General features: G+C 39.7%; 1 protein-coding gene across 2 annotated transcripts in view; it reads left to right on the top strand.

Annotated features, from left to right (window-relative positions):
- LOC135485624 (uncharacterized) overlaps window positions 1–22,679 on the top strand; it is a 147,177-nt gene that overhangs the window by 2,371 nt on the left and 122,127 nt on the right. For both annotated transcript variants that reach the window (XM_064767858.1, XM_064767857.1), the window contains exon 2: window positions 1,595–2,451. In XM_064767858.1, the coding sequence (XP_064623928.1) occupies window positions 1,626–2,451 (826 nt within the window). In that variant the 5' untranslated portion in view covers window positions 1,595–1,625. The remainder of the gene's footprint in view (window positions 1–1,594; window positions 2,452–22,679) is intronic.

The raw sequence follows: 22,679 nt of genomic DNA, 5'->3' as shown, positions 1-22,679 counted from the left end.
TTGTCCTTAATAGAGAGGTTGTCCTTATTAGAGAGGTTGTCCTTATTAGAGAGGTTGTCCTTATTAGAGAGGTTGTCCTTATTAGAGAGGTTGTCCTTAATGGAGATGTTGTCCTTAATAGAGAGGTTGTCCTTATTGGAGAGGTTGTCCTTATTAGACTAGAGAGGTTGTCCTTAATAGAGAGGTTTTCATTATTATAGAGGCTGTCCTGATTAGAGAGGCTGTCCTTATTAGAGAGGTTGTCCTTATTAGAGAGGTTGTCCTTATTAGACTAGAGAGGTTGTCCTTAATAGAGAGGTTTTCATTATTATAGAGGCTGTCCTTATTAGAGAGGCTGTCCTTATTAGAGAGGTTGTCCTTATTAGAGAGGTTGTCCTGATTAGAGAGGTTGTCCTTATTAGAGAGGTTGTCCTTATTAGAGAGGTTGTCCTTATTAGAGAGGTTGTCCTTATTAGAGAGGTTGTCCTTATTAGAGAGGTTGTCCTTAATAGAGAGGTTGTCCTTATCAGAGAGGTTGTCCTTAATAGAGAAGTGTTGGCTAAGGGAGGTTCCACTGTATATATATTTTTAACCAAAAAATTATGATGTTGAGTCAGCTCTTTTGAATACAGAGACATGGCTGATAAAAGATTGACCCAAGGTCATCATCAGGTCAGGTCATGACACAGTGATAGGTATCATTATGCAAAATTTTAAAAGCTCCATATGAGAATTATTGCTTTGACTTCAAAGTATACATAGTACAGCGCTTTTGATATTCGTTAGTTATCTTTGCCCCTTAGTATTTTGAATGAAAAAAAAGGCCTCATCCTTTAGCTGAATTAGTATATCTAGACTGACCATTGTACCCCTTGATCGTCTTGATTTCACCAATATACACCTGTAGTCCCCCCCCTCCCCTTGTCTACTCTTGTCCATGCCCAATTGACAAGAATTTTGAGCTGGCCACCAGAGGAAGGCACTAGGGTTGGTTTTTTTGAGGGATCATTTTTTAAATTGAAAATATCTTGTCATCTTCAAAATAAAAAAAATTTATTGTATACGTAAAGAGTTAACACGAGGTTTTTGACCTGATAATAACGCATATTTACACAGAAAAGCACTTTTAGAATGTAAACATTTCCGGTATATATAATGAGATGGCGAATGAGACATATATATTGACCTAGTGGTGATAGATAGTCAATGTTTAGTAAGTACTATTAAGTGCCCACGCAATGTTGTGATAAGGTGTGAGACATGTATGACTATGACTATGAGTCCACAGGCTTGCACAATGATAATGATAACAATGACCCAAGACAGAGGACATACTTGATATTTCACTAGAATAAGATCTTTTTCAAGTTCCAAGTTATTTCAAGTAGGTTTTTTGATAATACTACTACTCTTAATTGCTAAATTTCGCTGGCGTTTTTATTTCACAGATTTTTGCCAATAGTTAAACCTAGATATCGTTAAAAAAGAAGAATGTTGCAACTTGCCACAAAAAAATGCGACAGTTCCATTTTCTCCAGAAATATTCGCAAATCAAATTACATTTTCATTTACATTCTGTCGTTGTAACCTTTCCCTTTTGGTTTATATCTTCCAGGAGTGTCAAAAGGCGTTTTTTATTTCCACTCATGACGGAGGAGGAGGAAACAATTTTACAGCCGTCAGAGTGCAGTTTGGAGAAGGAGAGGGTTAAGGATGAGCTGCGTGTAGAAGCGGCAACTGGGGGTCTGGACGATGGCAAACGGGATTCACCTCGGAGTACTCCCCGGAGCCCGCTCACCCCACGAACTCCCAAAAGTCCCCTTACTCATATAGCACACTCTCATAAACGGGACAGTGGATATTTGACCGACTCCCCAGCCAGTCTTACTGCTGGGCACTTTACTTATGAACTGACCTCCCCGCAGGAGGAGTTACATGAGTTGGGGGAGGTATTCAGTAGTGAGGCTTCGACTTCTGACCGAGAGGATGCCCTGGGACATGTGGCACGTTCAGAGACTCCAGTCTCCATGTCAGAATCGAGTTCGCGGAATGCTTCCCCCCAGATGCGAGTGTGTACTTGGCGTACCCCAGTCACTGAACCTATCCCTATTCCGGTGCGGCGTTCAGGACTGGATATGCCGATACCACCTTACTACCAGTATGGCGCATCTCCCCCGAGGGCCCCGTTGCGTCCATCGCCATTCTCAACCGGATCTTTAGCAGTTCATGCTGGACAGTGGTCTTCAAGTCACATGGGGAGTCCTAGTAGGACTACGTCGACTCAGACCCCAGCTCAGCACAGTCAGATCATCGAGGAAGCGATTCAGTGGCAGATTGGTGGCCTGTCAGATGGGGCAGATGGTCTGCCGGACATGGAGATGGCGGATGATGATGATGACGATGATGAAGAGGTCTTCGTTCCTGCCAATGCACCTTTCCAACGCAGTTTGTCCCATAGGATTGAAGCTCGAGGTAGGACAATTTTTCACTATTATTACAATGTATTTTACATTATTATGTATACCACTGTCAGCTGAGCACAAGGCCTTTGGGTCTCAGGTTTTTTTAATCATTTTGTTTTCAAAACAAATCATTTTATATCAATGTCAGCTGAGCAAAAGGCCTTTGGGTCTCTTGTTTTAAAAACAAAATGATTAAAAAAACCTATCATTTTATATCTTTACAAAAACAAGAGGCCTGAGGGCCTGGCACTTAGCTGGCATTGGTACTACATGTAGTGGTACTAATGTCGTATTTCATTCAGTTTTGATTAGGTGAATTAATTATCATGATCATGTTAAATGCGGTTTAAAATTATAACACAAAATTTTAAAATAACTTTATTTGACATCAGAGTCAAAGCAATCTTTTGAATCGAAAAATGCGTTCTGACAACTGAAAGTGACATCTCATGTCAGCATTTCCATGCTCCCATCCTTGGCTGACAACTCCACTACCTGCTGTCAGCCGACTTGAATGCACATGGCATGTTGAACAAGTTTAACATATCGAACATGTCAACCATGAATTGTCTCCTCTTGACTGCATTACCTGCGCATATTTAATTGTATAACTCCATGTAACTCTCCTCAATGATAGAACAGCATGAGTCTAAAAAAGTAAATTCAAGTCCATACAGACCACTCCACAATTAAGTTGAACATTAGTCATCCCTTGTCTGTGCAATAATCGTACATAACTTCTCTGCGTGTGTAAAATCGGGGTTTGAAAAGTTTGCTTTCGATGTATTGTTTAGTTTTTGCTGTTCTAAGCATTTTCTAGCTGGGCTTTTAAAGCATTGTGGGCACCTGTGGTTGTCCCAGGTGACGATTAGACAGCGATTGCCATAAAAATGATGACCTTATCGATTATGATCTGCACCTTCAATGAGTGATGGATGATAATGTGTGATTGTGGGGGAATCATGAATGATGATGACCTAGTTATCGATTATGATCTGGACTTTCAATAAGTGATGGATGATCATGTGTGATTGTTGGTTTGAAATATAGTGATGTGTTGCCCACAGAAAACTAGCAAGTAATCATATTTATCTGTTTTTTTGCCTCAACCAAATGCAGTTCTTCCAACTATTGTTCCCTAGATCTGAGATTTGATAATTCTCCCCCCAGGTAATTTGATAATGATTGATTTTGAAATAAAACCTCATCAAACATTCATCGGATTCAAAAAAGCTCTGGTTTAAAAATCATCGAGATTTAGTCATGTTTGTGATTTGTTGATGAACTGTCAGATGTGGCCTGATATTGGGTTAAAGTTCACTTTTATGTCACTATTGTCAGCCTTGCCAATTGGTTTCCTAACATGGTTTGGCAATTTGGCAGCCATAACAAATCCAATAGTTTGCTTTGGCATGGCTGGTGAGGTCATGTTATGGGCCAACAAATGTAGACATGATAGGTACAAAGGTCTGTTGCAATTGCGTTATCCAATTGACACTGGTATTCCCCATTTTTAACGTTGGTTGATATATTGCCAATTATACAATATACAATACAATACAATTATACAATTATATTCTTTTTGGCACGTGCCTGTGTCATGATGAGATTTTATAGAGTCCAAAACTCTCTTTGAAAATTCCCTTCAAAATCCGTTGATTTTGTTTCATTTTGTGTTGATCATCAGAAGAGTAGCGACACTGAGTGGCAGCGCTGGAAGACAAACAGGCCATCTTCCCTTCCACGTTTCCATCTGTGGTCCTCTTTTTGTCATGCTGTCAGTTCTTCTGGGTGGTTATCAGCGGGCTGTTGCCCCTCAAGTGCATATTCCCACCTTTGCCTCAGGCAGTACCCTTTTCTCTTAACATGCGGCTGATTGATTTAGATCCAAATGCAGTCCTTTTAGTGAATTTTCTTTTCGACACTACACTTTTGGAAAATATTGTTGCTGCTTTTACAGACTAGTTGTAGACAATTGTTACTTTTCAAAATTGTGTAATGCCCTTTGTCGCATACCCTGGAATATCGCCCTCTCTGATCCCTGCCCCACTGACACAGTTTCAGTGCCAAGGACCCTGGACATAATTCATTTAGTTGCTCACAATATAATAGATAATATAATGATTTATTTAATTGCTACTGCTCATGTGTCAGATAACACTTTACAGGTAATTCATGGATTTCGTTTTATGGTTTTGATGACCGTGCCCTTAGGTACCAGGTGCTGTAAAAAAAATGTTTACTTTTAGCAGTATGAACCAAGCAATTTAATGTGAAATCTATTTTAAAATTGTCCTCATTTAGTAAAAATTAAAAAGTAAATTATGGAAAGTAGCAATATTTGCACAACAAATTTACAGCTACCATCACAGATGTGCCATGATAATTAAGTCGTCACTTGATGATGCAGATGTTTGCAGATGTAACCAAGTTATCACTGAAAATCAGCATGTCATGACCGTAAACATATTATAAGGGGTGTGTAATTACTGGTGGTCCAGGAAAATAAAAATGCTACTGACAATTGCTGTCCTTAATAGAGTGGTAGCGTGTCATGACCTTAAAATCTGGTAAAATATTTTGCCAGTGCGACCGTTTGATTCCCTCCTCAGTTTCCCTCGTCCAGTGCAGCTGAGTTCATCAAAAAGAATAAAATCAATAATATGCTTGGCGTGCACAAAAGTCGAGGTTTTCAACCAACTTTAACTGTCACCAGGTGCCCTTACGGTGAATAAAAGTGCTGACTCAGCTGGGTAGGTGTTTGAACAAGCACAAGTTAACATTCTATGTGATGATTTATTCGTGCTACTGAGTACAGATATAAATTGTAAATTGTGTCATGTTAAACAATTGATCAAAGTACATTTGTACAATGAGGCTCGATATTTTCCGTGGGCAAATACATCATTTACAGATTTTGTGAATAACCTAGATTCACTAAAATAGAAGTTGAACAATTTTTAGAAAATTGCTTGTTTCATTTACCTGTGATCTTTAAGGACACCTCTGTCGCATGTGGCCACAGTACCAATCCAAGTGGAGATTCCGAAATTGCAGAGAAAAACTCGAAAAATGGCCGGTCTAGTTGACGCTTTGAGCAAGTATTGGCAAGCCTATCGATAATAATGAGCTTTGTCATTAAGTTTCAATGGTTTGATTAATATGTTGCCGTCGTACCAATCGTCTCCGGATGGAACAAAGCACACTACAGCAAAACTTCCCTTAGCGGACACCTCTCTATTAAGGACATCCTCTCTATTAAGGACACTAGTTTTGGTCCCAAATTGGTTATTTCCATTCAATTTGACCCCTCTAATCAGGACACCTCTCTATTAAGGTCAGCACTTGTCCGTTCCAACAGTGTCCTTAATAGAGAGGTTTGACTGTATATTCGATCAAACAATTCCGAGTATACCACGAGTACCTTTCATTGTATTGTACATTACATCGATGTGACAATGTACACAAGTGTGATACCGCCACTCGATGGATGTTATTCACCTGTATAATCCCTACAATGACAATCGTGGATGAGCGGTAACGTCATGCCTCTAAAGTTCATTTATATATTTTTTGGCACGCAAGATAACATGGACGTGACATATCTTAGCAACCTGGGGTAGTTATCACTTGATAATATCAGTGAGAAAAACAATGAAGTACTTTTTTCTCACAGTTTTTTATAGTGTTATGTTGAACATCTGCCCATATGTAGGATACGGTTAAAAATACATACTTTTGTTATGTTATTTTCTGTCAAATTTCTATCATAGTATTCCAGAGTTTTTGGAAAGGTCCTTTGATTATTTTCATGAAACTTCGTGAGTTATTTGTGATGATAGCACCCTCGTGAAATTGGATGATTTCTCAGTACCAACTCACCAGGACAGATGGAAATTCCCCAAAGTAACGAGTCACTTTTAGCAAAGAGGTTATCAGACAGATACAAAGAAGAAGATGCTTTTGTATGAATTATTTTTAGCCCTGGAGGAACTAGAATCTCATGCAAAACACGTTCTTTATCAACAAGAAAACATTGCCATTTTTCAGGTTTTTCAGAGAAATAACATTTGCCTAAAGGTCATTGAGCTTTCATTCCACTGAAAAACTGCTGGGAGGTGCATGTACATGTACATTGTGTTGGTGGTGGCTAAAAAACGTTTTTTTCAAATGCCAAAAACAATTTATTTTTAAGAGTGAAGTTGTAGTAAGATGGACCACCCTACATTGATCTAAAAAATGCTTCCAGGCCAACAGTCAATAATCACACAATGCATTGGTAATTATTTGCTGCACGCTGCTGGTAGTGGTAGAAAAACGCGCATGAGGATGGCATCAACATCTTCGTTTGAAGTCTTGGCAGCTTGGTAATCTTGTCACTGAGAAAAAAGTGGTTGCTCGAGACGGCGCTGTCATTATTGCATTGCGAAACAGCGGTGACATGAATTTGATTGGAATAAATGAATGGTAATGTGGTCCACAGGTAATGCGGTTTGATGCGACTGTAGCATAAGTTGACATTGACATTGCTGAGAATTCTCAGAGTTGGAGGATAAATGTAAAGGAATTTATGTATGTTGATGGACCATCAAATTGAATTTAGGCTGGCTATTGCCCGCTAATGGCATGGTGACCCAGTTTATCTACCAATGCCTTTCTATGGCCATTTCAATCTTCAAGATTACCCCTAACTTATAAGGACATTTTATGGGACCAATCGAGTTCTTAGGTGTTCCATACCACCACGATTATGACTACCACTAATGAAATTGCATCCTGGAAGCATTTTTTTGGAGATAGTGCATCTTGCTAATTAGCTCTCTGATTGCTTCCTGCTGATGAATTTTGTGCTGAACTAATTAATTTGGTTGGTCCTTCAGGAAGATATAGAATGAAGAAAGATACTGATTGGACCCAAACAGGTTCATTAGCTGAGGATGTAGTTCCATTGTTTTTCAAACTGTGAAAGTTTGGTAACTAAACAATTGTTTGGAGATGTCAGAATCTTGGAGTTTTAGCAGAATTTCCTCCTTGTGACAAAGTAAGCTTACAGTATAATTTAATGACCAACTTTTATGAAATTGGCATGTGCATCAGGATCTTCCTCTGATGTCTGAAGCAGGGCATCTTTGGACCCAAGAGCAGTGGCCATGTTATGCATTATAGCTCATTATATAAAAACCTGGTAGGTAAAGATGGAGATGTGTCAGTCAAACGCATGACAAATGTTTTGAAAATTTCATTTCAAAATCTTTCATTTCAAACTCTTTCTTGAAGCTACCATAGGTAAAGACCAACTGCCACGGCAATCTTAAAAACCTGGTGGTAAACGTTTAAGTAAAATCCATCATTTTGCCTTTTTCTTGCAATCATTACACCTGTCACCAACACCATGGCAGGTATTATTTTCTTCATCGCCCGAGAAGCTGTCAGTCTTCACGACTATTATAACTGATCAATAGATCGAGAGACGGGAATATCATTGTCTTGGACACGATCTCGCTCACGTTCATCTGCTCCATTTCAAGTCCTCCGCACATCCAGGGTCCCTTATTGAGCAAGATTACCCAAACCCCTCGACCGTGAGAGATCATTAAAATTAGGTCAATGCAGAATTCCATTGCAGTAATGCGCGGTGTGCATTCTCGCTTTCGAGTATTTTGGTCACATGCTGTTTCAATAGGTAGTTTCTATGGTCACGCAACATTGCGGTTTCCTGGCAGGTTCTGGCGGTGATTCACTTGATCAGCTGATCGTGTTTTATGTTCATGTTTTAATAAAGGCTAAACTAGTATGTTGAGAGTACAAAAGGTATCTTTGGCATGTTGTCAGATATACCTGGCATGCTTGCTTGTGCTGTATACGATACTAGACATTGGCCAAAAAATGTCGACTGTTTAGTGCGATGTACCTAGTAGGCTTTTTTTCCTCCAGGAAAAACAGACATTCTTTGCGATTAGAACTGGTTGTGTCATGCCATCTTTAGGTTTTGTACTTTCTAAATGGAGGTCATCATGGATATGGCCAAGTCAGTTTTGCCCCTGAAAGTCTAAAATCGCCACCAAGAGCTTCTTGACGAAACACTCGATCTCAGCATTTTTGGGTCAACATGGGTCATCTCTAGATTGTATGCATTCTTCCTGGACAGGATAGACATCATGGTATAAACTTCTAAATGATTCTGTCAGTAATCGAAATGGCCAGCTTACCTCTAGCATTCACTTTCTTGCTGAGATGATGACACGTCCACCTCTAGGTTGTGCTTTCTTGCTTAGACATTGTTAGATAATGACATGGCCACCTCTAGGTATTGTCTGGGAATTGCCAGATAATTGTCATACCCAACAACTGTTAAAAGAACATCTTGTCTCGGGCTATTTCTGCAGATAGACTCTCTTTTGTGTGCATATTTCAAACAAGTTTATTGATATATCACTTCAGGTTGCAAGCGCACAGCATTCTGAGTAGTTTATCGATGAAATTCACCAATGCATGTTTTGTCTGTAAATGCTGTCCTCCATTAATGGCCATTGCTTGCAAATAGCAGTTGCCACTGGATTCATGAAGCGTGGCAAGTCGATCAGCTGATTGTTGTGGCCAAGCTTACAGCGTGCTCACTGTTATTGCACGCTTACGCAAGACTCGATGATATATGCCATGAATGGGACCTGGAGTCAGCTGATCACAGAATGTAAAACCCGAGTTAGGGATTTGGAGTTAGTCATCCGTTTTCACATCAATCAAGAGTCTTCATCGCACTTTTAGGTGCTCAGTGGAGCTGCAACACCCAAAGCGGGTCTTTTAATTACCAGGCAGTTTCCACTGAAGGATCGGGAATGCAGCTTTTCTAACCCAGTATGGTAGTGTCTCTGGCCAGAAATGAGTTACTGTTTCATGGACACCTTTTGTTTAGGAATTGTGGTATATACAAACAATGTTGGCCATAAATTTTTGAAAGCAGATTTCAAGGAAACGTTGAAAAACTCCCAAACTCTATTTCAATTTCCTTTTGACCCTGCGTCAGGCTGTCATCATTTTTATGGGCAATCAGTTTTGTGAATTTGAAGAGAAACTCCTTTAACCAACTTCCCACATGACAAGATTGTCAGTCAGACTGTAAATGATAATGTCGTTTTGGTTCAGCCAAACAGTGCATCAGTCGGTAGGGATGAACAAGAGATGACAGCCGGGTTTATAAGAGACATAGGCCTGGTTGTGTAGTATCGCCAAAAATAGAAAATATAACACTAAGAAGAAGAAGAAGAAAAAGAAGAAGGTTCAGCGACTTTTGATAACATTAGTTGCCAATATTGAATTGACACATGCAAAGCCATTTGCAACCGAATTGAAAATGCTATGTGTCTTTAATCTGGTTGTTAGGTCTTCCCAAATCAAAGATTCTATGGCAGCCTTTGCTCCTGGCCGTCTGTTCAATAGCAAACTGATCCATAAGTAATTTTTAACTGAACATTCTGCATACACCTGATGAAATGTGTGATTAATAATTCATCAAAAGTGAACGTGGAAGCTTCCAAGCAATCTTCTTGAGCGTCGAATCAATCCGGCGTCTTTTGAAAACATCCCAGAGCTGCTTTGCATGTAATTTAATCAGCATTTCTGTAATATGATTATGAAATGCAGCGATGTTGAACGACGAAAGTGATTGTCCTTTGCGAGCATGGAAACCGTGAAGCATGCAGACGAGTGTTTAATATCATCAAGACAGTGCTGCCACAACATCTGGTGACGCTGGTTGGAACTTCTCCGTCATTGACAACGTCTCTGTGACCTTAGTCATCTATCTGCCAGGGCAGTTAGGGATATATTCCATTGGGGATACTGGTTTATCATTTCAGATGGATTCATTGGGCATTACATTACAAGGCCATAAGCCTTGTCTTTCATTTAGTGAATGCTGCAGAAAAGCCGTCTATGGTTTTGAATGCTTTAAGTCTACTGGCTCTCATCCAAAAGATGTTTTGAACTTTTTGCCCTGGGCTTTGCATTGTCTGGTTTTAAGACATGGAGAGTTATTATTTATCAGTCTGGTCTCTTGGCTGGTGTCCCAAGACTTTTTTTTGCATTTGTTGATCTATCATTGTCAGCCATCAATATGTTGTTGTTTGTGATGGGTGTCTAGTAGTACATGTAAAGTGTTGAAGATCTCAGTACAGAGAGGCTTAACTGAAAGGTTTCTCAACCAACAGCAGTTTGACGAGGCGTCATAATATTGTCTGGGCTCCTGATCACACTCTTGGTGTTATAGAAATAGAACAGTATCAAAATATGAACAGAGTATGAAGTAACTTCTCCGATTCAGTCTTTGGTGCGGTTTTGTATCAGGCTAATATAATTTGGCGTCATGAAGTTATCTCCAAGATCTGTGGTAATGATTACTTCCTTATTTCCCATTAGGCGTTTCCATTAATGTTTGCATTACTGTGTTAGCAACGATCCAGGTTCCTCTATTGTTGGCTGTGACAACAGCCATTTGGGTATGGCAATGATACCCAAGCTGATTTATCATCCAAAATCGGCACAGTCTTTCCACCACTGATATCTTTCACTCTTGAAGTTGTGACAGTTAGACGGAAGTTATTTCATAAAGTGCTCTGGAACAATCAGTACGACCTGTGATCATAATCGCAGGCAACAAAAACTGCTTGTTTGCAGTGGTTATCGCAATAAAAATTGGTGATAGGAGCAACCTGGGTCAATTACGGTTTTACTGAGAGAAGAAAGGACGTTTTATTGCACGTTGCAGCAATCATAATCGCAGGTCTCAGTAGTATCTAAATTTCTCGTACGACGCTGGCATAGGTCTTATTGGAGGACAAGGGCCTAATCGATATACCGCTGTTTGACCTAATTTCTCATTTTATATCACCTGTTCGAGTACAGTGTTGACGAGAAGTCCATTCCAGCTGGGCTCTATTTTGATCCCCATAAAGCACCATGCGTCACAATAGACTTTTTTGACCAATCGAGTCCACTTTAGTTACCAGAGCAGGAGGATATTATCGATAAGTTTGTCAACATGTGTGATTCTTTTGTCCAGATTATGAGTATTTCAATTCAAGTGGATACTCGGGTCGTGCACTTATCTCTCATTGTGTTGTAACATGTGGCTGAAGAGTTGGAAGTATGACACTTCAGTTGATATATATATGTTTTTTCTCTGACTTGAGAGTTCATGGAATTACAGAGGATTAGGTCACGCGTTCATTCATTTTGCTGTGTGACGTGTGTTGAATTTTTTTGCCTCTGAATTCCCACTTCCCATGCCTCTGTTCTCTTCAAGTGATAATTTTCATATTGGCACACTTTTATTAAAAATTCTAAAAGGCCTTAGTCACAGTATATCATTGTTTCTAATACAAAATACATTACGCCTCGTTTTGATCGGAGCGGTCTTGGTATCGTAACCAATGACCGCCTGGGTAGGTATAAAATTCTGAATTTTAGCAGACGAATTATTTTAGATATAAAATCACGACACTTGACTGGGAATTCCCTTGCTGCGTGACGTCATCTTCACAAGCAACAATATGGCGGAGTTCCGGACACCAGGCTGGATCATTCTTTGACGAAAACGGAACATATATACCTTTCAAATCGTATTTAATTTGTTTAATTTTGAAACCTTTTAGAATAGAAATGAATACCTCGCTGTCGGTCATTGGTTGTATAATCAAGACCGCTCGGGTAGACCGAAAATGCAGTCCAAAACCCGAGGCGATTATACAACCAATGACCGCCAGTTCGGTATTAATTCCTTAAACAACAGTTTCACTTCAGCCATATTGTTCAGGCATCATTAACCATGCTCTTGACTCACCTATCCTCCATTGTCCAGACCTTTTGATGTGTCTTTTTGGCTCACCGTAGGGGAGTCTTTACAATACCGCAGTGTCCGTCGTCCGTCGTCGTCTGTCGTCGTCCGTCGTCGTCGTCGTATCCTGTTTCAAAAACAGTGGCACGTTTCTTAACCGCTAAGCCTATGAACTTGTAACTTTGTACACAGGACTCCCTTGGTCAGATGACCTGTGACACTAAATTTCGGTCCGATCTGATTCTTAATTTGGCCACCAGGGGGCCGAATGTAGATATCTAAAAAGTGTGATATCTCGCTTATTAATGACTTGTTTGGAATGAAATTTTTGTGGTAGGTACTCATAGCAAGGATACATCATATATCATACGGGTTTTTAATTTGACCTACTTTTCAAGGTCACAGAGGTCAAATGGCGTAAATTGGCTGTTTCAGTGTAACTATGGCACGTTTTTCAACCTCCACAGCTATGAACTTGAAACTTAGTACATATAACCCCCTATACCAGATAACCTCTGGTGCTGAATTTCGGTCTGATCTGATTCTCAACTTGGCCACCAGGGGGCCGAATGTGGATACCTAAAAAGTGTGATAATTCGCTTATCAATAACTTGTTTTCAATAAAACTTTCGTGGTGGGTACTCATAGCAAGGATACATCATTATCGTACGGGTTTTTAATTTGACCTACTTTTCAAGGTTGCAGAGGTCAAATGGCATAAATTGGCTGTTTCAGTGTAACTATGGCACGTTTCTCAACCGCCACAGCTATGAACTTGAAGCTTGGTACATATAACCCCCTATATCAGATAACCTCTTGTGCTGAATATCGGTCCGATCTGATTTTCAATTTGGCCACCAGGGGGTCGAATGTGGATATCTAAAAAGTGTGATATCTCGCTTATTGATGACTTGTTTTCGATAAAACTTTTGTGGTAGGTACTCATAGCAAGGATACATCATATATCATATGGGTTTTTAATTTGACCTACTTGTCGAGGTCACAGAGGTCACAACGCAGACACAGATATGGCCGAAATTGCATGTTTTGTGTTTTTCGTGTTGTGGCAATCCAAAGGTCGTGAGTTCAAACCCCGGTCAGGGACGGCCAAAAATATTTTTTTATTTTATTATTTTTTATCTTTTCCCTTTTGTCTTTTCTGACCTGTATCTTACATTTTCTTGATTTTTGGCTCACCGTAGGGGAGTCTTATGTAATACCGCAGTGTCCGTCGTCCGTCGTCGTCGTCCGTCGTCGTATCCTATTTAAAAAACAATGGCACGTTTCTTAACCGCTAGGGCTATGAACTTAAAACTTTGTACACAGCACCCCCTAGGTCAGGTGACCTCTGACACTGAATTTCGGTCTGATCTGATTCTCAACTTGGCCACCAGGGGGCCAAATGTCGATATCTAAAAAGTGTGATATCTCGCTTATTAGTGACTTGTTTTCGATGAAACTGGTGTTGTAGGTACTCATAGCAAATATACATCTTCTATCTTACGGGTTTTTAATTTGACCTGCTTTTCAAGTTCACAGAGGTCATATGGCGTAAATTGGCCGTTAGAGTGTAAACTATGGCACGTTTCTTAACCACTAAAGCTATGAACTTGAAACTTGGTACATATAACCCCCTATATCACATAGCCTCTGGTGCTGAATTTCAGTTTGATCTGATTCTCAACTTTGCCACCAGGGGGCCAAAAGTGGATATCTAATTTTTATGGTAGGTACTCTTAGGAAGAATACATCACATGTCTTACGGGTTTTCAATTTGACCTACTTTTCAAGGTCACAGAGGTCATATGGCGTAAATTGGCCGTTGGAGTGTAAACTATGGCACGTTTCTTAACCAGTAAAGCTATGAACTTGAAACTTGGTGCATATAACCCCCTACATCAGATAACCTTTGATGCCGAATTTTGGCCTGATCTGATTCTTTATTCGGCCACCAGGGGGCCATAATGGAAAAAGGAAGAAGTGCAATATCTTGCTTATTTGAGTGAATTGTTTTCGATAAAATTTTTATGGCAGGGACTTCTAGCAAGGATACACCACATGTCCTACGATTTTTGGATTTGACCTCCTTTTCTAGGTCAGAGAGGTCAAATGGCGTAAATTGGCCATTAGAGTGTAACTATGGCACGTTTCTTAACTGCTGAAGCTATGAACTTGAAAGTTGGTACATGTAACCCCCTACATCAGATAATCTCTGACACCGAATTTTGGCCTCATCTGATTCTTGATTTGGCCACCAGGGGGTCAAAACTGAAAAAGTAGGACGTGCAATATCTTGCTTATTAATGACTTTTTTTCGATGAATTTTTTATTGCAGGGACTCTTAGCAATCACACGATATTGATCTTGTTGATGTCATAGACAATTATTGGTTGGATCATAAACTTATATATACTGCCCTGTCTTATTACTTGACATCAATACACATCTAAAAATCAATACACATCTAAAAAAAGTCTTCATGCCTGATTGTGTTCACCATATTCACCTCTAAACTAAGCATGATCCTGCCTACTAAAAGATGTATACGGTGAGCACAATGGCCCCTGGCCGTTTCATTCAACTATTTGCCATTTCGTTGCTTTAAGGTGGTGCAGTCCTCTATACTTGCTCACCTTACGAGTGAGTGCGGAATGCCTGGAGAACCTATACTCATGCATAATGCAAGCTTGTCAGTCCAAGCTATTCAACGCCATACTCATAGCTGTTGACTACCCATTACCCATCATGCTGCAAGGGGTGTGTCCAGTAACCATGGTAACGAGAGAAGCCATGAGCCATACCTGGTACAGACTCGCACATGCAGCTTATGTCAGCGCTTTGCAAGGTTGGCCTGAAGAACTCATTAGATCATCTTTTGAACTTGTTTGTCGCCTACTAGTTTTTCTCTCGAATAGGAAATTCGCTTTGCACTGCTGTAATTATTTACGGTGCAATTATTTAGGGTACACTTTCATCTGCGGTCGTGCTTGCGAATAAACTGTTGGTTAAATGTGCACATTTTGCTGCAGCTTTATGTCAATAAGGCGGCCATTTTGTCACCCGTAGTGCGAGTACACTCTCAGGGGTTACAGTGACAACCCAATTTCCTCGACATTTCCGTACGTTGTCGATTGCCTTGTTCTCTGCTGCCTTCTGAGTGTGCACAAGATGCAATTTCCTCTGCGATACTCGATGCATGCTCGAGTCTTGGGTGGAAGGACGGCTTGTTCTTGCTGCTTGTTTATAAGGTAGACACTTGGTGCTTTTATTTGTCAAAATGTGGTATTAAGAGTTTTACAAGTTATTTTACGCTTGCCTCAATAGTTTCGTAAAAGGAATAGCTTTCATTGATAGTCGTGGATGGATTGTTTGACCAAAGTATGTCAATAATGTCAACTGTACACTGTACTAAGGGATGCTTTTGTGAAAATAACGTGGCCTTTCCCTGGACTTAGTTCCAGTAAGAAAAAAACAGTTTATCAGTATGTCTTGCTATATAAGCTACCTCCAACATTGCCAGATCATGAATACTGCAAAATAAAACATCTTTGGCCTCAATGGAATCATAGTGATATGACTGCAAAAAGGGCCATGAATGGAAACCCTTCCCCTTCGTTGATCTTCAGTCCGATTAATGATCCTTTCGTAAACCCAGCCAGCCTCCAGTATGTTCAATGCAATTAGTGTTGCATCCAAATTGATATCTCATAGCGAGTTTCCTCCTCATTGGCTGAATGCGTAAATTGTCAGCTGCTGCTGCATTAAGGGTATTGACTGAAGCCCTCCCCGTCTTATTGTCATATACAAAAGGGGCAGGGTTTATGATGATGATGAAAAAGGGTTCAGCGGTGAGTCTCTCCCTAGTGATCGAGAAGGAAGGGCATCACTGACATGTTTCAGTACCGCATGTCACACGAGATCTCACGCTGAAACTGCTCAGTTCGGTATGCATGCACTTTTTCTGTCCGAAATAATGTGTTTTCGTGTTGGAATGCTAATCTCCCCATCATGCATTGCATTCCGCGACTGATTTCAAATCTAATCATGGAAAAATTCTGATATCGTGCTCCGAGTTATAAACTCAATTTTGACAGAAATTGTCAAAGAATTTCGTTCGTTATTTCTTTTGGGGTTAATCATGCGAGATATCTCTATTCAATTTCTGAAGCCATTACCTCACTCAGAAACCAAATGGAATTTCCACGATTTCGCAAACTGAATAGGTGAAGTTGTGTTTTGGGTGAAAATTAACTTGGTGAGCAATGGAGTGAAGGTGGTAATGATGTGTCCTGGAGCATAACAAGTGGTGTTTTTTTCTGTTTTATTTGGCTTCTCTTCCAATGTTTTCACGATTGCGTGGTAGCAGAGTGTTTGTCACCGATAAAAATCTTGGCTGATTTTGGACGTGGTCCCACAAAAAACCATGACAATGCTTAAAGCGAGTTGTTGTGCTGAACATAACATGTGTTGTTAATCTGACCGCTATGCGTAAAAGTCCATCACAGTTTCACACTTTAAAGTCTACGATCAAGGTCCCACTAATTGCCATGGTAGGATGAAGATGTGAGTGATGTGTTATAGTGATGACTCACTTGTGTTTCAATTGCATTGTACTTTGTCAAGAATTATTATTTGCGGGTGAAACTAGTCACACCCTTGGGTTAGAGTGAAGATGAGATAGCTTTTAAAAGCAGTCCAGCAAATTCCCAAATCATTTTCAGTCCAGACATCTCCTAAGGGTTGACCATAGGCGCCCCCATTTTGGCTAGGACTTGAAATCCTAAAGCAATTAGATGTCCTTCAAAATGAAGCGAATGCCCATTTCAAGGGTTGGAATCAGTTCTTTGCTTTCCAGAGAACGGACTTCAACCCTCAAATTTGGCATTCACATCATTTTGAAGGTGTTCTATGCTCTAGGATTTCAGGTTCTAGCCAAAATGGTGGTACCTGTGGTCAGCCCTTAATTTCAGTGAACATTGCACATCCACTCGCTTCGATTCTTGAAGAAGACTTGCAACGAACTGGAGAAAAAACTGTCTATATTGAAAATAACATTTGTACTGAATGGAAATGACATAAAATGTGGCCTGTATTATGCGCCTGGTTTTATTAAGCCAACCCTGAAGAAAGATGATCTACTCCGGGGTACGACAACACAACCCTGATGCGCTTTGTTAAGCTACAAACGAAGCCAATTTGTCATGAGAGACCTTGTTCATGGTCTCCCTGTATTTTTTGCGACCAAGTGTTTGGTTCGATAAGTTGGGGTGCTGTTGAATCAGGATGAGATGATAGCATTTTCTTTGCCCCATGCAATACAAGTTGCAAACATTTGTTTTTGCTGCCCCGTGTATCTTTGCAAGAGGAGGCAAAGATGCTAGCACCATGGCCCTCCAATTATATTACTTGTCAAACAATAAGTCTTTCAGTTACATATTCAGTAATGCATGTCAAATTACAAGCGAGTTCTAATATGCTCTTTGTGAACTTTTTGATGACCACAATTTTATAATTTGCTCCGACATGCGATTTGTATCATCTTCTCTCCTCATTATGTCTGCATCAAACGGTGATAATGTTATGTTAAAGATCATGGTGAGTGAGGTATCACCTATCTGCTTTTCGCAAATTGTTTGAGCAATTTAGGTGCTACGGTTGACTGCAGCTTCGTGATAGTGTTTCTTCTAGCTGTCACCGTATCTCTAACCAGTCACCGTATCTTCTTGCCTAATTATTTCATTGACAAAACATGTCAAAATTTGCAAATTGCTCTCTATTAGCTTGATGATGAGTCAGTTGACAGTAGAAGTTGTTTTCATGGCAGTTTACGTCAATCTAGACCTTGTGCGAAGTCTCCTGTTTTGAAATTGATAAATTTAAAAATTAGTAGGGATGATTAAGTATTGCCAAGTATGCCGATATTTCTTTAAGAATTCTTCAATTATACTAATAAACTCTTTTGAATGCACTAAAGTGCCTTTCAACATGTTAGATAACAAGATTTAGCCAATCCTATACCAGCAAGAGAAACCTTCCATTAAAAGGAGTTCAGAAAAATGTCCATTTGCCTGAAAAATGGCATGCACCCGATCATTAGATTTCTGTTGAAGAACTTGATATCCGAATGCAAAATAAAAAAACAACTCCCAGCAATGTTGGCAAAAAAGAAAGATCCATCTGGTTGCATCTTTGTATCAGGAAATTGATCCTGAATATATTAATTTGATACAGTATCACATACCTAACCCACTCCCTGTGTGTTTCATGTTGTATGTTTGCGGCCAATTAAATGTGTTTTGATTTGTTGCCAGGTAACCAAGATTGGCGGCTGTCGCAGATGCTCAATTGAAATTTATTGCTGTAATTAAAAAAATTGTGATATTGGGTACTTTCAAATTCAAGTGTGGCCTTTAGGTGGCATACCTTGTTGACAGCAGGTATAATACAGAAGTGTATCCCGTGTTTTTACAATGACCTGATGTGGGAGGATGGAGCACCTTCTTAAAACACGACAGGGCCCCCTATTGCCACGAAGTGTCCCTGCTGTTAGAGGATGTCAGTAAAGAGGCATGTGAAATTGCAATTTTTAGTATCCATTCTCTGACACCACTTATGAAACATTTATCAACTGCCATTGGTCAAGGACACTTCCAGTCAAACATCAACCAGTATCCTGTGTGGGCACTGTTGACATGTTACAAACACTCAAATCAAATTTAAGCAAGTTATTACAAAAGTGGGATGCTTGAGAGCAGAATGGTGGTCCTTCAGAATCGTAACTAGATTTATCTGGGCATTGTTCTAAACTGACACAATAACTTTTTCATGAGTTCTGAAAATCAATATTTTTCATCCTGAAGTTGAAGTCACTAGATGACGAACTTTCAGGATTTAAAGTAGGTCAAGGTCTAATGTTCCCAATATGGCTGTTAAGATGAACCTGCAATGCCAGTTTGATGATCCTACAACTAAGGCTTCTTGGATGCAAAGAAGTGTCTTGGCAGTAAAACTTTAAGAGATGAATGGAACCTCAAGTCATGCAGTTACCTGAAGTTTGAAAATTTTGGGCGAAATGGGCAGAAACGTGGCAATGCAGCGACATCACATAACCCGAAGCAACTTTATCCCTCACAGAATCTGTCAGAAAGATTTTCTTGATTTATGACGTAACACGGAGCACCGTGCCTAATTATTGCCTTAAAACAAATGGATAATTTCAACCTTTCACAAGTGCAATTAACTCCAGGGCTCACTAATTTTCCCCATTCACGACGTGTGAAAAAGTGACAAATAACATGCGTGTTGTAATGTTGTGTCATTATTCTTGAAAATGTGACAGCGAGGCAAGGCTGAAACCTAAAGTCTGTCTCTGATGCAAGCTTTCTCAACTGCCGGCAGGTCAGTTGAAGTAAAATTTTCAAAATCTAAAGTCTAAAGTGTTTATCAACATCGATGTGTTTTCCATTCCTAACAGGATTGGGTTTGACTTTGTGCATTGTTAAAGGAAAATCGGGGCTCAAGGAAAGGAATGGGAAGGAGATATACTCCGAACCAAGGAAACAATGAAGTGTGACCAATTGTTTCAATAGCGTGGCAATCTGAAACCAGTGAATGCAAGTGACTGAAGGTTATCAAGTGCAATTAGCTTGCATGACCAAATAGTTGTATTAGCAAAGAGTGCTGATGGATCAGATGCTGCTAATCAAATTTGTGCCATCCCATAGCTGAATGGGGAAAAGCTACTCAGAATGATCGACTAAGCAGACTGTATGAAATGTACGATGTACTCAGGATAAAATGATGGCACATATAGACTGAATGCATATGTGAAGATGGTCATCCGATCGCCTTTTAGATGCATTAAGTCTTGCAAGTCAACTGCCATATATTGAGATGCAAGCTGCTAGTTGATGGGAATCGTTGGAGCAATATACGAAAAATACTTGAGGCAGTGCGACATTTTTCTATTTCCCCTTCTGTTTCTGCACACTTTCTTCCATTTTCAACATTTCACTGGACCCATCTCAACTTTGCTGTTGCGTTTGTCATCTTTTCTGATGGTTTCGAAGGGATGTTTGCAAATTGCAGCTAAATCTTTTCAAAACTGCATGAAGATCAAAGTGTGATGACCAAAACATCTCAGCCAGACTGATGTAAAATACTGGAGTAATGCCCAAAAAACTCAACTTCTGAATGAATATGTTCACCAAAATACCATGTAATTTTACTTCAATGGTTTTTGAGTGGAACCTCCTATTGCATCCGATAAGACATCATGTCTAACGCAATCGAAAAAAAGCATAAATCGAATGGGTATTAACTTGCCCAAGTAATGTAATTGATGAAGAAGTGTCTACGAGGTCTACAATTCACATCCCAGGGCTCTCCCATCCATCACCGCACCACGTAAGAGCTATCCAGGGTGACTCTCATAAATAAATACGGAATATCTGACGGTTTCATTCAGCAATTCTGCAAATCTCTTAACATGCTTAATGTCCCCGTGTGACATCTATGGTACTTTTCTCCCAGCTAGAATGTTTTTGGCATGAATGATGAGGACTGGAGAGCTGCCTCGAGTATTTGCTTATATTTCTTAGGTTCTCTGTAGTGGTCGAAGATGCCGGCATGAATAAAATGTTCTATCTGAACATCCTTACAATAAGGCTGTGCATGTTAAATTCTTGGATTCGAGCAGTGATGACAGGAGAAATAGATCTGCAAGATTGTTCCCATGTTGAATAAAACGATTATGGGTGGAACTGGGGGAGAAAACCCAGCAGATAGTTGATAGAATGAGTTCCAAGAGTTCAGATGAGAAAGAAAAATTGACTACCTAAATGGCTGTACCTGAAGAAGTCAATTTGACAAATGGATTATGTCTGTCAAGTTATGGCAGTATTCAGGGCGGTGTTTGACTGTTCCAGGCAACAAAATGGTATTGATCATAGTGGAAAATGTCATGGGAAGATGGAGATTCTGCATGCACCGTGAGCATTCGAGTGCTGGATATATAACAATAAAGATACTGCAAGAAGTACTGAGGCTAGTTATGGACTGTGGACCATTTCAAGCCCATTTTGCCTTATTGAGTACTGTGTTTCATGTATGGTGGAATACATACATGTATATCTGATTTTGGCAGGTTTTGATGAAATCGACCTTAATCATGTTAATGGGAAGCAACAGGCAGGAGGTGGCAGATGATACTTTCTATAATGTCATCTCCAAGCATTTCCACAAGTGTAGCAACTGCAAATATTGGTACTAACAGTTTGTGGATGAGAGGTCATTTAAAGCAAACTTGACTAGGCTGGTTCTAAAGTATTTGCTGTCTGCAGTTCGATCATTGCCATTGACATTAGGTCCCAGAGACTCCCAAGGTATTACTAGTTGAGGGAATGTTTGGAGACGACCATTTTATTCCACACTCTTTAAGTCAGACTAAAACGTACTTCACATACATAAACAAAATATCGTAAAAAATTAGCTGCTGTAGAATTCAAGTTTCTCAGAATATATGAATAATTTTGTACATTTAAAGAGTACCATTAAGAACGCTATAAGTATAAAGTTGTAAGTTGAATAATGCTGTCAAAAAATCCATTCTCCGATTCCAGATATTAAAAACCGTTACAAGGGGATATTTCATGAACAACAACAAAAAATGCTTTGCAACTGATTGGTCAAAATTGCTGTCATGTCGATGAAGTTAGGCAATTTGTGGTCTACCAAAGTCTTTGAAAAAGCAACTTGAAGAACTCGGAGAATGCGTAGCTAACTGCACTCAAGAGTTCCAAGAATGTCATGAAAAATACATGAGCTGACAATCAGATGAGTCTTTTGACATGTTTCTCGTGTTTCAAGCGATATGACGCTGGAGCACAATTGTGGCAAAGTGTACCGCAAAGCTCCTCAAGTTCGAGGATAAGGCTAGGCGGAAAGGTTGGCTTGTTTCTAATGAAATAGCAAAATATCATTGCAAAAGGATTTGGAAGTTTCCAAGTGCTGTTAAAATTGTATGTATAACTGATAATTTTTGATGGCTTGAACTTTTCATGGGTTTGAGATCTTTTTCTTCTCAGTCCAAATATTTTTTTTCTACTCAAAATGAAGCAATATCATCCGTCCCAAAAATGTGCACATATGCACTCATTATGGTTTGTTTATGACACTCTGAGGAAGCCCCAAGTGGTGATACTTCAAAGAGGCAACAGGTGGATGACATAAAAGATGCATGAGCTAAGACATTTGATGAGTGGATTGGCATCATCAAAGCTTGGTGCTTGTGTCTCAGGGGATACTTCATTGGAAGATATTGAGAGGAATATCCACTCAGCACTGCTCAGTTGGCAACTGATTACATTGTGCAAAATTGAAATGTGAAGAAGAAAGAAGAAGAAGAA

The sequence above is a fragment of the Lineus longissimus genome, chromosome 3 (genome assembly GCF_910592395.1).
Source record: "Lineus longissimus chromosome 3, tnLinLong1.2, whole genome shotgun sequence".
Classification (NCBI taxonomy): domain Eukaryota; kingdom Metazoa; phylum Nemertea; class Pilidiophora; order Heteronemertea; family Lineidae; genus Lineus; species Lineus longissimus.
This window is presented reverse-complemented; position numbering and strand designations above follow the sequence as displayed.